This window comes from Crotalus tigris, unplaced genomic scaffold, assembly GCF_016545835.1.
Source record: "Crotalus tigris isolate CLP2741 ecotype Arizona unplaced genomic scaffold, ASM1654583v1 scf7180000017536.10889498, whole genome shotgun sequence".
Classification (NCBI taxonomy): domain Eukaryota; kingdom Metazoa; phylum Chordata; class Lepidosauria; order Squamata; family Viperidae; genus Crotalus; species Crotalus tigris.
This window is the reverse complement of record NW_024096460.1, coordinates 2694965-2712494: the sequence shown is the minus strand read 5'-3', so window position 1 is coordinate 2712494 and position 17530 is coordinate 2694965. Positions and strand designations below refer to the sequence as shown.

The 17530-nt window shown below is 34.5% G+C and overlaps 1 protein-coding gene across 3 annotated transcripts in view; it reads right to left on the bottom strand.

Annotated features, from left to right (window-relative positions):
• The window catches only part of LOC120298798 (SEC23 interacting protein), a 60174-nt gene that overhangs the window by 21171 nt on the left and 21473 nt on the right, over positions 1-17530 (bottom strand). For 2 of the 3 annotated variants that reach the window (XM_039323270.1, XM_039324504.1), the window contains exons 18-19: positions 16847-16955; positions 10056-12840 (exon numbers count right to left, since the gene is read on the bottom strand). In XM_039323270.1, the coding sequence (XP_039179204.1) occupies positions 16874-16955 (82 nt within the window). In that variant the 3' untranslated portion in view covers positions 10056-12840; positions 16847-16873. Of the gene's footprint in view, positions 1-10055; positions 12841-16846; positions 16956-17530 lie in introns of those variants that run through there. The other variant, XR_005554397.1, reaches the window with a different exon arrangement.

Genomic DNA, 17530 nt, shown 5'->3' with positions numbered 1-17530 from the left:
TGGCTTCCCACAAGAAAAGTCAAAGGGGAAGCCAGCAGGAAGTTGCAAATGATGATCACATGATGTCATGTTTATGTATGTTGTAGGATTTGCTTAACAATGGCATTTGGAAGTGCCAGAATTAGCATTGTTAAGCGACACAGTCATGTCATATCATATTTTATGATTGCATCACTTAGCAATAAAAATTACAGACACAACTACCACCATTAAGTAAGGACTATAAATACTACATATATGGGAAATAATATAAAATAAATTAAATTACATATAATTAAAGCAAAGCAATTTTATTTTTTTGTGCAGGCAATTACATTAATTTTTTTTCCTAGCATTTTATTTTGAATTTTGCCCCACACTTAAGCCATAGGCAATTCTAAGTCTGGAGGAAAAGTTCACATTTTAATTATGTTCAGCTAGAATGGTCAATAACTATTTTTCATAGTCACAGTGATGAGGACCAGAAATAGTGTACGTGAATTGTAAGTTTTTGTTTCAATAGAAGAAACACTTCTTAATGGTAAGATGTGTAAAATAGTGGATTAATCTATCAGTGGAAGTTGTGAGTTCTCTAACTAAGGAGGTTTTTAAAGAAGGGGTTCGACACCTAATCTTTCTGGGTGTTTTAATTTGTTTTCTTAGACATTGCAGGCAGCAGGAGCAGACGATCCTTATAGACCCTTCCAATATGATTCTATTATGCCTAAAATGCAAAAGAATTCAACCCTTCCCCCCCACACACACACATACAAAAGGCATAAGAAACTACACAAGGGGGAAACAATTTATTATATAAAGTTTAGGGCAGTAAAAGTTTTTGCTTGTTGCAAAATGACATCAACGTAAGTGCCAAGCAAACATCCCTAGGGAGAGAATAATTATATCATCAGCATGATTATATCTCTGAAATATAATCCTGTATGATTACATTATCAAAAAAAGATTTGTTATTACTGCTATTCATGGCATAATGTTAAAAAAGAAAGTAGCTTTTATACTTCCTCCATCCTCATCTTCAACCCCAAGCTATATAGACAGGCAAGAAATTAAATATTATAAGCAGACCTGATATATGATAGCCAGCAGAAGTAGTTTCATAGAAAAATGCTATGTTTATCACATTTGCATAAAATAAACAACTCAGGGACAAGTGGAGAAAATGCAATAAGCTTAAATTTGTGACTAGCAAATTAAGGTTCACTATCCACTATCCACTATCCCTATAGTGGATAATGACACTAGAGAATCTCATGGAAATCAAGGCGTGATCTGACCACGACAAGGAAGACGCCAAAAACTCCCCCCCCCCAAGTTCAGACCACATAGCCACTGCTCCAACATCAATACCAGATCCAGAATGTGACCGTCATCCTAAGGCAGGTTCTAGATAATGTCCATGGCTATCATGATGGCCATGAACTCCCTAGGAATGGGATACCGCTGACCTCATTCCTAGGGAAGGCAGATTGAAGTCTCCCAGAACTATAATTCTGGGGAGCTCCACTGCCAGCTCAGATGTAGAGTCAAGGTGCTGAGGCAGGGAAGTTGCTATCCAGCAATAATTGCAACTGATCCTTAGAATCCAACTTAATGAACAATGTCTCATTTCTAGAAACTTGTGGCATAGCATCCCTGAAGGCTGTAAGGGACTCTCAGATGATAATTGACCAACAGCAACCCCTGCCCTGAAATCTTAGCTGATGCCATGCTCAAAACCCAAGCGGTCACATTTCCAAAGGTGCAACTCCCCATTTTGAGCCCAGTCAGGTCTCAGTAATTACAAGGCACATCAGCCCTCTCATCAATGATTAAATCATAAACCAGGGAGGCTTTATTGAAATCCAATCTGGATCACAATAGATTTATTGCAATGCTTGTGTGAAATCTCACAATAAGGGAGTTCATTTTCAGTCACTGACTTTGAAACCAGAGCTCCAAACTAGCACAACAAAAAAAAATTGAACATGCAAATATAAATGATTGTCTACGCAACATTTTTCGCAAAATGGAAAATCCTTTATTTCTTTGGGAAGCTCACAGGCATTAGGCAATTATCTACTCTTGTTAGATGAACTAAATATTATGCTTTCCAGTTCTTCTTAGGCTTAATTTGGCTATCAACCCTATCTCATGTTTGAAAAGACAAAAAAGGGCATCAAAAATTGTTGAAAGGTACACTGTTTTATTATGTATGATTAAAACACATTTCTAAGGTTGATCAGTTCTAGAGCCAAATTAAAAAAGAGAATAAACATTATCAAAGAACTGTAGTTGCCCAGTTTCTATGGGCGGGCTGGGGGGCAGAAGAACAGGCATTGTGACAGAAAAGGGTCCTAGTAGAAGACATGGTTTCAGAGATGGAATCTCTGAAGGATGTGCAGAAATCATGGATCTAGAAGCCTATTGGTAATCACACATATCACCCTGCAGAAATGTTACATGAGCATGAGATTTATCTATAGCTATTTATGATCTACATAATGTGTTCTGCATTAATTGTAGCTTTTGAGTGATCTATAAGGACAATACCATGTATAGCTCATTGAGTAGTCCAGACACAAGGTGAACAGTGATTGTAATAAGGAGATCCAGTCCAGGAATGGATACAATTAGCACATAAGATGGATCTGGGCAAAAGCCTTCCTGGCGATCTGCCACTTGTTTCTTGGGCAGGAGGTAAAATTCAAGAAGATCCCCAGACTCCTTAGCAGTCCCATATTGGAAAGTATAGCACAGTCAAAACCAAAGGCAGGAAGTCACTCGAACTGGTCCAAAAACCCACAATCACTATTACTGAATATATATCCTGCCTTTCTATAAATTATGCTCACAGTGGCTAAAGAAATGGAACAGGAGCCCATAAATAATCAAGGTTTTATCTGATGTTACTCTTTTCTTTAAAACAGTGCCTTCTTCACTTAAAATGCCACTTCCTCATAAATAATCAAGAGAAAAATCTGTGCACAGAACTGCATGAAAGCATTTGCTTGTTTCAAAAATAGTATTCTTACAATTCTTATTGGTAACAGTGGGAAAATATTATCTCATTTGGTTTTGCTCTGCTTGGTACTGTATGCAGTGAAGATTCAATTATTAATACAACTTTCATATCAATTTATGAGCATTATCTGATGCCACATAAGCTGAAATGGTTTAATTATTGAGTAGCATAGGTTCTTTTAGACTGAATTCAATAAGTTATTCTATTTATTTTAAGAGAGGCACATCTTGATGACTGCAGGCCTTGTCAATAGTTTTGCACAGTTAAAAATACGTTATCTAGAAAATAATCTTTACTTTCTATTTATCTTCACTGAAAAGCAGCAGAGCTTGGACTGTGATGTCACACCTAACATCTTACATATTTTGACATGTGCATACCCTTATGTTCTCATATCCCCTTAGGTTGATTAGGATCTGTAAGACAGACAAACACATTAAGACTTAACCCTGATCATCTCACGTACAACATATATAAACTGATCTACACATGAAATACACAGAATCTTCCATTATTCAGTTGCTACCCTCCCACAGTTCCTGAAAGCCAGGCATCTTCATCAAAAAGACTTTTGGATTGGCTTTGAAATATTATTCAGATTTAGACATTACTTTATCTATCTTGGAGATGTAACCTGCACTAGGGATTTAAAGTCTATGGGCATTCAAATCTTGCTGAATGACAACTTCCAGCAACTCTCACTGCAGACATATTGGCAGGGCTGATGGAATTGTAATACGGCAATGTTTGGAGGGCCGTAAATTCCAAGGCTACTGCTTTTATTTAGGATATAGGTATTCCTTTGGATTCAAAGAAGACATACTATTGTGCAGTTGATCTGTAGAGCCAGAAGTGTTTCTGCAGTCCCAGCGTGGAAGTACAGAACCTAGCATAATGGGGGCAGTGGTACACCATTGTTGAAATAACTGTGGGTGTCATTCAGATGCCACTCGTGGTTTTCTATCAGTTTTTGGCAGCACCGGTCTTCAGAGTCTTCATAGCACAGGGCTTACCAGAGGGTTCTGTCTGCAGCTGAAACTTCTAGTTCCCTTAGTAGATGTCGCAGTGGCATATTAAGAGCCGAGGTGGCGCAGCAGTTAGAGCGCAGTACTGCAGGCCACTTTAGCGGACTGTGTTCAGCAGGTCAGCGGTTCAAATCTCACTGGCTCAAGGTTGACTCAGCCTTCCATCCTTCCAAGGTAGGTAAAATGAGGACCCAGATTGTTGGGGGCAATGTAAATATATATATACATTGCTTACTGGTGTATACCGCTTAGAGAGTGCTTGCACTTAAAGCGGTATATAAGTCTCATAAATAAATAAGGTATCACCATTGTAAAGGATCTGTCCAAAATTCCATTATATAACAGCTGAATCAATTTCATGAATTTCCTTGGGCATCCATAATGTCTCAGTATGGTCCAGAGAGTCCCCTGTTCTCCTTCTTCCCCCTACCTATGATATCCCAGTTTTCCATTATTGTGTCTCCTCCCAAAAAATGGAATAAATGTAAGCTGGAATTTTTCCTGTCTTGCAAAGTAGAGTTGTCAATAATGACATTAAAATATACATTTTTAGAAACCTCACACAACAGAATGGGGGAGAGATAGGCAGATTTATTTTTTATTTGTTTGTTTATTTATTTGATTCACAAGCCATCATGACTAATGGCTTGTTGTTATACGGTGCTTTCTAAGAAATTCTAATTTGGTCATATATTTTTTTCACACTCCAGAAATGATTTACCTAGGAAGGCCTAAGAAAAATAAGTTTAGTGCCAATTAAGTGTCCATCACTGCTATTTTCAGCTGTCTTCTTTTTCTCTCTTGGATATTGATTTCCTTATAAAGTATACTGCAGAGGTTAGTACATTTAAAATCACGATTTTCAAATTGATGTCTTAATAAATTGTCAGAATTATAACAGCTCTCTAAAATGTAAACACCAAATGGATATCAGATAAGCTGCTGTTTTTACAAGGCCAGTTAAGTTTTTTCTATTCAAAAGTTTGCTTCAATTCATTTTAAGCAATCCTGAAAAATCAGTATTAGGTTTGCTATAGAGCCTGGATGTTTTAAAAACATGGGTTTGTTTTTTTTTAACTGCTCAGTTCACCCAGAGAGGATGGCGCTAAAAATACATCCTGTTTTATTTTTGTTATTTTGGAGTGAAAAGGATGTGTATAACTTTTCAGAAACTAACACTGAAAAACTGAAAAAACTGAGGTTTTTAATAAATTTATTTTTAATAAATCTTTCAAAAAACTTCAGAGGAATCATCTAATTATGACTTACAAAAAAAATCTAAACAACTAAGCATAGATACTATTAAATGTTCCTAAACTATATCCCAATTAAAAGCAAGTAAATGAATAATACTTGATAAATACTTGATCACAAGATTAAATTTATATGTGCATTGCTCTCTCACTTCAGCCATCTGGAATGCAAGTTTTATTTGGCCCATGTGGTAGCTTTCCTATTGATCCCATACTATCGAGTAAACTGCTCAACAACTGGTGAATAATTGGATGAGAAGACTTCATTCAACTCAAAATAATGATCAAAATTCGTATTGAATGACTCCTTTGATTGTAAGGCCTCTTCAATTGCCTAACTAAATTTTACAATCTCATTTTTCAGACTTGTGATTTTTCAGATACATGCAAGGATACAGTACGTTTCATGCAACCACAAGCACCAAAATTTTAATCCCTTCCCTTCCTATACAAATTCCCTGAAGTACAACAGAAATAGCAACCAGCAATATACCAAAGCACAATTTAATTTTATAGAACTGTGTCTGTGTTAAGCCTTGAGCTTATGTTTCTCCTGCTCCCTAAGAGGACTATGGGATCAGAGGCTCCTTCTTCCATGTTAAATTAACTGTCCTTAAGTATATCATCTGAAACATAAAGTGTGTTAAACTTAAATGTGAATGATTGAAACAAGCTTATAACGGTTAAATTCACATTCTGCTCTGCCCCGGCCCTCAATTCTGTCCATTTCAGCAAAACTATTTACCCTTTCCTATTTCAGCTTTTGCCCAATTTTGGGTGTTGCTTTCTTTCTGCAGGTATTATCTACTCTTTTTCTACAAGTATTACATACTTGCTAGAACTTATACTTCATGGTTACACCCATTTTCCATTTCCTATGCCTATCACTATTAAATCTTAGCTCAATCAAAATTTCCATATGTATCCATAATGTTTTCCTAAGTGCCATTTTTTCTTCTCATCAAAATGGTATATAACTGTTGTTATTTTTGAGATTCTCAACCCTCCTGTGCTCACTTTCACCAGAAGATTTAAGTCTATTAGTTTCTAATTCTTTTCCAAGATCTTTGAAATTGGGTCTTTTGAGAGCCATGTAAGATGAAGCTCCCAATTTTTTTCTGTAGCAATTTGAATCTCAAGATGACATGTTTACTCTTTCCTGCTATTTTAACCTTCCAATTTGTTCTTGTACCTGATAGCATCAAGTATAAATTTTAGCATTTATATCCCCTCTGCCTTATATTGAGTTTTTTTGTTACATTTGATTTTAAGTCTCAGCAATGTCTCATCTGCTAAATGGGTATTATTGTAAAAGGCTGCAACCCTATTACTTGTATTTTTAGGAACATTCCATTTCTTTCAATTTTCATCACGTTTACCATTTGGATTTAAAAAAAAAAAAGTTGGCTTCATTTACCATGGTAATCATTTTGTGAAAGTGCTCTGAAAATTCTGACTTCAATAAATCTCCAAAAATGCCTGTTATAATTCCCCTACATATTTCATAAGATAAAAGTACTTGTGTAATACAATATAACATTATCATTTGATGCTGACAATATTTTTTGAAGACAGAATACATTCTCAAATTTCAATAAGACCATAGGGTTGCTTATCAGAATATTTTCCAATATCAGTACTAAATCACATAAATTGGAACAGTTTAAGAAATGTTTTCCCTAAGTATCATAGGTTCCTTATCAAACTGGCAATTTCATGATCAATTTTAATTTTATCATATAAAGCTAAAAGAATAAAATGAAAAAATAATTCCTATTTCAGAGGATAGAAGAGGGTAATTGACACTGTGCTGAGGGAATTTTTAAAAATTACTAGTCAATAAATGGTAAAAACCTCAACACACAGCAGAGATTTTTGCTGCATTTCTAAAATATTTATTTATTTTTTTAGAAAGAAGGTTGTAGTTTATTGAAGAGGCGAAACAGACAGAAAGATGGCTCCAGAAAGAAACTCTAAAGAACTTACTTTTCTAGAAATCTGAAAGACACATTAACACAGGTTGGGAAATATTCAGAATCCAATAAAAGCATCAAAACTAGATAGCTACAAAAAACTACAAAAATATCCTAAAAGCAGAGTAGAGATGCTACATTTAAAATATTAAAGCAATAAACATGAATTCAGCAAATTCTTCTCCAAGCTGATAATTAAGCAAAACAAGACATAATTTAAAAAAAAACCTTTTCAATTTTTAAATCTTCAAAAATGCTAGCTCAGATTCTTCCAATTGACCAGGTTGAAAGGAAACCTGCAAACTATGTTCTTGTTCTTTCAATATAATGTGTTATGATGTTGGTTCAGTTTCTGTGTTGGTATAATGACAACTTTATTGACAATTTGTGCATTAAATCTTGTTTCATGTTGAAATGCTGGTCCACTCAAGATCAATGATTATGGAAGTTTCTGACATGCCATGAATTTGTACTTTTGTACATTGAAGGGCTGCAATGCACAAGTTTCGTTATTGTAATAGTTTCTACAATAATTCAACTATCTCATATTGAATTTCATCATTGTATACTCATTCTCAATTTTATGCTGTCTTGAGGACCCCTGAAGTAAATTTGAATGTATTTGGCTTGCTGGCTGCATTAAATGTCCGTTGTAATGATGGATTTGCTCTTGAATAATCACAGGATTTCATCTATTCCTCATTGAAAGGACTTCTTTGGAATCAAAGGGTATCATTTGGATAAGGCAATTGTATTGTCTGATGTTGTTCCTGAACTCATTCACAATAAGTTCATCATTGCTACATAAATTAAAGGAGTTCATTTGAACAGCAAATTGCCTATCCTGATCTTTCCTTACCGCTGGAATTTGGAGTTTCTCCAAGGATTTGGAAAACATGACAATCAGGACAGACTGTCCATGGAACCAATATCAGCAGAAATATTACATCATGCAAGTCACCCATTTTGCCTCATCCTCTGTTGAAATGTTATTGTTAAAGGTGGGTATTGCTGGGCTGAGAACTCTCACAGCAATTAGTGTTTGCCACATATTTTCTGATATTTTCCTTTTCTCATTCTGTATCTTGTGATCTCAACCTTGACAATTTTAAGGCATGTGGACTTCAACTCCCAGAATTCCATAGCCAGCGATGCTGGCCATGGAATTCTGGGAGTTGAAGTCCACATGCCTTAAAATTGTCAAGGTTGAGAAACACTGTTCTAGAGGCATGCAGCCCTTTCATCCTATTTCATTTTCTTGCTGCATCCCAACTATATTTGGTGTCAACTGTTAATCACAAGGTGCCCTCCCTCTTTCCACCTGGCATAATAATGTTGACAATATTTTAATTATTTTTTACCACAATGCTGTACATTGCCATTCTTATTTCAGAACAGTTTAGAATCCCTGTTGGCTTGTCCATCGAATTGCAGGGAGCTGTCAGAGAGTTTAAAAATAGGATCACATGAATAGCTTCAGGACCAGTCTTCCTGATCTCTGGGGGCTGAAAAAAATACCACTATACACTCAGTTTCAGAGAAGCAGTTGAAAAATGAAAAAGATGGCAAAGACTAAATTATAGTAGCTAATGTATTTGACCAAGACCAGAGAGATTCAGTTTCTACTCCATCTGTAGTCACAGCAGTCCACTTAGTGACTTTCAGCCCGACCTATCACATAGTTGGGCTGAAATTGTGAAGAAATGTAGGAAGATGGAGCACTGTGTACATGGTTTGAGTTCCAGACCAAAGATAGGCTACAGATACATGTGCACGTCTATATATCAGAGAAGAGGTGCATAAAGCAGTAAAAATATCCAGGCCTTTCTTCATGCGCCTTAAAATTGTTGCTTCCTTAAGAACTACATGATGAGCCAATTCCTTGTTGCTGAGTGGGAGGGAAAGCAAGGGATTGTGAGACTGGCTGGGCAATTGTCACTGATCACATGACTGCAGCAGTAGCAGCCAGTAGCAGTAAAGTAGCCACAACTTTCCCAAATTTCATTGCCTTGGGAATCATGGGTCCCAGATTTTGGATATATTCTGTAAGTTAACCCATCTGGGGTATCTGGGTTCAAAAACTATTTTCCTATTGCACCATTTTACCCAGGTAAACATCATGACAACAAGAATTTTAGAAATAGATTGATGTTGTAGCATGCTCTGCACTATAACAATAAAAGATTTACTTTCCTCGGTAAAATAACAAATATTTTCACAGATTACACTACCATAGAAAAATACACGTATCCAGAGTCAAACATTTTACATCACCCTAAAAAGAACTTAAGAAAGTTGCTAGGCATGAAAGCTGACTAAGTAACTCTAAGCCCAACCCACAAGGTTGTTGTTGTGGAGAAAGTAGAAAACAGGAACATTAGATATGTTTATCCCTTTATATTATATAACATGTGGGGAGAGAAGGAGGGGAAGAAGACAGCACCACTAAGTCCTCAATTACCACACCCTACTCACTATACAAAACGGTTATGTAGGATCCCTTGCAAATCTGTGCCAATTTCAGAAAGGAGAAGATGAAGAAAAAAGGCTTAAGTGAACAGACCAGAAATTTTAATCTCAATAACAACATTTTAAAAAATAACAAGAAACACTCATCATAAGCCACTGATATAGTCATTAAAGAACTAATTTGCTATAGTGATAAAAACCCTTGCCAAAATGTAAATCATCTGGCTGTTTTACAAAGCACATAAAAATAGCATAGACAGAGAAAGCAAAATTCAGTTAAAATACCTAAAGAGGGAATGAAAGTGTGAGTCAGGTTCTTCATAACCTCAAGAACTTATGGTTTCATTATGTCTTTTATTTACATTAACTAGAAAGATAATTACAAAACAGAATATGAAGGATTGAAGTTTGTTGACAGTATGGTTAACAAACTCCACAAAAGTAAAGCTGTACATAGTTCAACAGAAAACAAAAATAAAACATCATTGCAGATACATTTGAGAAAATGACAGGTCTGCTTCCAGCTCTGAGAGCCCAATCAGAGGATAATTTAGCTTCAGGCTTATCTAACCACAGCAGCAACTATAGTAATTTCCAAAAATGGTCCAAGTATAAAGGTGCTACAAGGATTTGTGGAAAATAAGAATCCATTGCTACTGCAAGCAAATAAGATCCCAGCTGATAGCCTATGGCTACAGTACTAATAACAGGCTGGCAACCACTTAAGTGCTGATGCTGGTTTGACCATTCCTGATTCTATTTTTTTTTTCTGTATCTATTCCTCTTTTCTGCAAGAAAACATATAAAACAGTATAAACCAATAGGCACAGCACTGATGTCAATCTTAACAAGCTGAGGAAAGAAAATGCTTACAGCTGTTACTTCCACATTTTTCTCTGATTGGTGAAATGCAGCAGAGATGTTTGGCTGGTGGTAAGTTATAAACTTACCGTTGGCTTCTAATTTTGAAAACGGTAGTCTTACTTTATATGCTTGTTGTTCATAAATTATTGAAAGTTCTGCCACAGATTAAAACCCAATTATTAAATAAAATATATAAGCAAGGATAGCAGTAACAGATAATGTGCACTGCAAGTAGGTTAATTAACGTGAAGTATAACAATATTAAGTTTATACTTTAGATATCTCCATCTCCATCCCCAAACTAAATGTATAATCTGTAACAAACTATTTATCCATATATTGAAATGAATAAGGCATATGGCATACTTGCAGAAATTGAAATGTTTTGATGAATTTAAAATATTCAAAACCAAACTTAAATTCTTTAGTCTATGCAAACATCCAAAAACAGGTTATCAGGTTTGCACTATTTATTTCCATGGCAATAAACAATGTTCAATCAAAAACAAAATGAGCTTATTTAAATTAAACTTGATAATAAATACTTATGCATTTTTCATAGTAGAAATCATTACATTTATTTTTCCTCACTTTACATTTTCACTTCAACATATCCTATATACACAATACTGTTGCTGATTCTTGAAAACCATTGCATGTCTTTCTTTCCTTTATATGTGACCAAATGACTGGGAATGTAATCTGGATACCAAATTTATAATTTTGAAACCTGTTTAGAGCCGTGTTTCTCAACCTCACCAATTTAAGTGGACTCCAATCCCCAGAATTCCCCAGCCAGCATGCTGGGAGATGAAATCCACACGCCTCAAAGCTGCTAAGGTTGAGAAACATTGGTTCAGAGATAAGTTTAATCTGGATAATACTGAAGAAGTTCTCCAGTTATTCAATGACAAGAAAGCTGCTTCATTCACTATTTCTATGCTGGAATTTACTCAGGTTTAACAAGAAAACATGTTAAATTTCATTATGACAAAGAGCATAGCAAATGCTTAGAATAAGAAAAAAAATCTTGCTTTCGGAAAATAGTATCAGAATCACCAAAAGAACCATAAAACCTTCCCAAAAGGCCATTAATATCACAGTTCTTAAAGATAAAATAGCTATGTGATAATATACTGCAATGAATTTACTTCTGTTGATTTAAAAATATACATTTTTAATTGCATAGACCATACAACAGGCAGAAGTTACAAATCTCATCTCTATTGGTCCTTCAGGAACCAATATAATGTTTGCTTCAGGATAAATATTACCACCCCTTGCACCCAGCAAAATAATATTTTTGGAAACAAAATATCTAAATTAACCCATAGCAATATCATTACAATATCACTTTAATGAAACATCACTTAGCATGCTTGGGGGGGGGAATCAAAAGTGACAAAAGAAAATAAGCTTCAGAAATCCAGTGTTGAATCTATTTATGAAACTCTCAGATATTTTGCTATGAAAACTATGCAATGTCAAAGGACTAACTAAATTTGATCATTAAAGCACTCTCCGCTCCCAGGGCCATTAATGCAGATATTTTTCTATGTCTAGTCCTCAAATAACATATAAAGTCATGTATCCTAGCATGTTCGTATCAATGTTCTCTATTCAATAAGCAGATAAATAAACAAGAAGTATAAATGTTGAGTTTACAACAATTTTCTATATAACTTAGAGTAAAGGTTCATGTCACGAAAATAAAAACGCATCTCTTTCAGAGGCTCAGAAGTTTTTTATAAAAATGTAATAGTAAGTCTGCTGTTGTATGAAATTGATTCCAATTATTTATTTTGCAAATATAATGGCTGATGTAAAAGTATATTAAATAAATTTGATGTTAAGTTTACATTTTTAAAGAAATCAGATGGATTTATTAAATAAAAGTATTATTGCTATTTACCATGAAGATATTATTTTAAAAAATAGAATCCTGATCAAAAACATAGGCCTGATAAACTTAAGAACCAGACAGATTAGAAATTATTAATTTGCGTGCATCTTTTTTAAAAAAGATGACTCAAATTTGGCAAAAATTCCACAAGTGATTCAAGGCTATGGAAACAGTATATACACTCTTTAAAAAAAAAAAATTCTACACAGAATGTTTTTTTTTCTAAATGACACAAAAAAGTGGCTTAGAAACGGTGTGTTGCAGACTGAAATAACTTCTGTCATCTATGGATAGGGAATTGGTGTCTTTTTCTTCAAAGGCTATTAGCAAGCCAAAACAAAGATGAAAATTGCTGAAAAAAGAGAAATAGATAAGACGGTAAGCTATGGAAAAATTTATTAACTGCAAACACATTTGCCAAGAAATGAAAAAATATCATTAGAAATACACAGGAATGTCTCTATCTATTTAATTTTTACTAGGACATTTTCTGCCCATACCAGTGCTAATGGAAAAAAAGAGTGTGAGAAAAAAAAACAGATCTGTGTAAGATATAATCCTGTCATAATTACAATTTCTTTAGCAATAATTATCATAATCTTATTTTTATTGTTTTTAATGTTATTACCAGAAGATTTTATAAAAGATTTATAATCTGAAGCCATCTCATCAAATAACTTGTTTTTAGCATTTTTTTTCATTTGCACAATAGACACATACAAAAATATTTTTTGTCAGATTTAGATGCTACAAAGGTTTACAACTCAATGCAAATTTGAACTAAACATAGAACAGTGGCCATTTGTGCAAATTATTTATTTTTAATAATCATGTTTTCAATCCACTGTGGGCAGCAAAGAAATTTAAAAACATAAAAAGAGTAATTCTACCCCTAATTATGGTCTAATTATGACAAAGCAAACTCAAAAGAATAGCACCTCCTGCTCACCCCCAAAATAACAATATATTCTAAAATGCTCTTCTGACATAATTCTACACCTAACTTCACAGAAATAGTTTATTCAAATATTCAGTAGTATAGTTTGGTGTACATAGAAAGGACCTATTGCTTTTTGCTTGTATTAAAATCAAACAATTAAAGTTGGATTAAGTCATTTATAGAATGTAATAAAACATATCTGGAGGTAATGACAGTCTTGTTCCCGTTTTGGTATGGAAGCCAGTAACATTTCAACTTAATTTTCCCTCTGGCACTTCAATTTTCTTACATGGGAAAAGTCCCATGGGTTGCATATTAGTTAGTTACGTACTGCAAAACAAATTTCCTAGGAAATCTGCATATTTGTCTCAAAAATAGGACTTTTCATGCATAAGTAAGTAGGTATGTTTCTCCTGAAAGAAATGTTAGTGGATGCAATACATGTGATAGTTGAATGATAGAAATGCTATGTATTGAGGCAAAGAAGGAAAACTGTATTGGGAAATTAAAAATGTGCACAAACCCCATCTTTCTAATGGCCAACTGAACTGCCTTTGGAAACAGAGCTTCAAGAATTGTTCATAGACTGTGTCATTCGGGTAGACTGCATCAAGCCCCAGGTGTAAATTCTATTCTGATGTAGTGCTAGAGTAATGTACCATATTAGAAAGGGAAGTTAATATATATTATTTTTCAGATAGAAGCTGCTGCATAATAAACATACAGTGTGTACCTTTATTGTCGAAACAATGCAATAAAATCACAGAAATTTTGGCAAGTGCGCTTCTACAAACTTTTTTGACAACGGTTCAAGTGGCAACTGCAGGAGATTTTCCTCCATTGTTATTTCTGCAGATGGCTCATTTGGGAAGTTTACATTTAAGTTACAATCTGTATAAATGCTGAAGATTAGAAGCATTTATTTATATATTTTAAACAAAGCTTCTCTCAACAAGCAAAGCATGAAGCAGCATGATGTGAATAAATTGTTTACTAAACTCTGGGAGTAATTAGAATAATTTCTACTGTTATGTATTATTTACTCTAATTGCAATAGGTTGTCTGTGTATGCATAAGAAAAATTGCTAAGAGTGTTAAATATTTCATGTATATTGATCCCAAAATATGTTAAATGCTCAGAGGTACCTAATTCAGAAGCATATAACAAATTATTCATATAAGTTAAAATGACTTAAGCCAAAGAAAACACATTTATTCCTCAACTAAACTCTGCAATACATATTTTTCTAATCAAAATTGAATGTAGATCAGCTGAAAATGGCAATTCATTGAATAGATTAAACAGAGATCAGTGTTTCAGAATTTGATCCTGTAAAGATAGCTACATATTTGTTTCCCTTTTGATTTTCTGAATATAAAGTTATTTAAAAAGAGTAAAATATTATTTCTTTCCTAACATGTACTTATATTTCCTAACAGAAGGATGTTTGCAAACGGCTGAAAGATGAGGAACATAAAACTAACCTAACCATTATATGCTTAAGTTATATATTTTATATTAATAAGCAGAATTGTTTCATTTGGGTAGTTTCCTCATAAGAATCATGGGCCTATCAAGCTGAAAAACATTTCAAAAATGCAAAATTTGATAACATAATTTTTATAAGCAGAAGAGGGATTACATCATTAGTACTAAAAATTATTTTAACATGATGTTAGATATCTTTAATGAAGCTAACTTCAAAAAAGAAGGCATAAGAGTTGCAACTTCAATGGTATCAAAAAGACAAGTACCGTAAATGCCGGCGTACAAGGCGACCCGACGTATAAGACGACCCCCGTCTTTATAGCCGGGCCGCATTCCTAGAACGTCGTCTTATACGCCGGAAACTACCAGTATTTCCGGCGTATAAGACGACTCGGCGTATAAGACGACCCCCGTCTTTGGCGCCGATTTCAGCGCTCACAGAAGTCGCTTATACGCCGGCATTTACGCTATATCAACTATCCTAATCCACTTGGACTATGCCCGACTGCTAGCTGATATTGCTTTTTTGTGCCATAATTGAAGAAAATGAAAAAAAAAAACTTACATTAACATGCTTATCAAATTAACTGGTAAGGAGGAGATAAGGAAAAAATTAAAAAATAGGGTTTTTCTAACATTTAAGGTCAGAAAAATTACCATAACGTACAGTAGTGGCCAAAATTGTGGAAACCTTTTGGGAAAAGTGTATTTTTGAGGTTTGATGGCTAATAACACCACTTTTTTTTTTAGTAGTACCATAAAATTATATATCAATGGAAAGATAATTTAATCAAGAATGTAATACAACAAAGTTTGTTCAATTATCTGTACTGTTTTCTATGAAAAGTTATAGCCAAATAACCAGAAAAAGGAAGCACAACTTGATTAGGTTGATATCAGGTAGCTTTCTTTCATCTGATTGTAGCCAATGAGCATGAGTGTTTAGAGAGGCAATCAGGTGTCATGTTGTTTTGGCAATGACACAATCAGATCACAGTAGGATTCGGTTATTGATGTCATGTACTGAAGCTGAGAGGAAGATATTTGTCAGTGTGTTATGTGATCGCTACCAAGTTGGTTAGGGTTTTTTCTGTTCTTTCATTTAGTGAGCTTGTAAAACATAACAAAATTAAAGTAATGGTGCAAAGAGTTGACTGGTTGCCCACAAAGCAATGTAAAATAGTATTATTAAGTGAACAAGGCTACAGTTATAAAGAAATTAGAAAAAAAAATTGGTGGAAACTTAACCAAAGGTGGCATTTCTACTGTACATTTTTTCCAAAAGGTTTCCACAATTTTGGCCACTACTATAATTCAAATCTTCACAATCAAATGTTTTAAAATGAAACACATAGCTAGTCCTTGAATTACAACAGCAGTTGAGATCAGAACTTATGTTGCTAAGCAATGTGGTCATCATATGACCCCACTGCTTCAAGATGGCAGTCACAGCATTTTCAGTTGTCTTCATAACATGATAACCCCTTATCATATAAAGAGCCGAGGTGGCGCAGCAGTTAGAGTGCAGTACTGCAGGCCACTTTAGCTGACTGTGTTCAGCAGGTCAGCGGTTCAAATCTCACTGGCTCAAGGTTGACTCAGCCTTCCATCCTTCCGGGGTAGGTAAAATGAGGACCCAGATTGTTGGGGGCAATGTAAATATATATATACATTGCTTACTGGTGTACACCGTTTAGAGAGTGCTCGCACTTAAAGCGGTATATAAGTCTCATAAATAAATAAATAAATAAATAAAATATTCAGTGTCATCACCCCTTTGAATGGTTGCTGAAGGAATGGTTGTGACCTGAGTACTACCTGTACACAAAATGATACAAATATATTTCAAGCATACTAGCACCTCCATACCAGGGAGTCTGAACTTTTTATGGAATAATTTGTGTTCTATTTATGTGAGGTATTACTTACACATTTTGTATTACAGGTGTTCTGATATCAATGTTGTGGTTGTTCAGGATAAACATTCATAGTTCTATAGATTTCTTTTAGAAGAAGTAGAGAGGTATCTTCTGATTCCCTGCAGATTAAAAAAAAACATGCTAATTTTCAGCGAATTGCCTAATTTGAACCAGCTTATTCTATGCAAACTTCTAACTACGCAATGTCGCTGATTGAAAAAATGTTATCCTGGTGCTTTTGATTGCTTTTCAAATGAATTTCTCCAACATGTCTCAAACACATGTCTCTCGGCAATATCATATAGTTTATTTAGGTCATCTAACCCTTCAGCTATGCTTTTAACACCAACATGCAAAACACAGCATCTCAATCATCTCGACACATAATTAATTGCCTTTTATTTACTCTATGATTTACATCTATATTTCTTCCAATTCTTGTATCTCTTTTCATTGCTCATTTTCTTTATTCCTTTAGACAACTTCTGATTTCAGGCTCTGTTTTAATCTCCACTGAACTGACCATGATTACATTTATAATGTCTCCTTTCAACCAATTGGCCTACGAGTATTCTATTGCCGGCAGCTCAAATTCCTCAGCAAATTAAACATCTTTTAAATAACATCACATTAGCAGTTTCTAAGCTCTGCTACAACAGGAAAAAATTGTTTCTTGGATGTATTCTGTAACTTT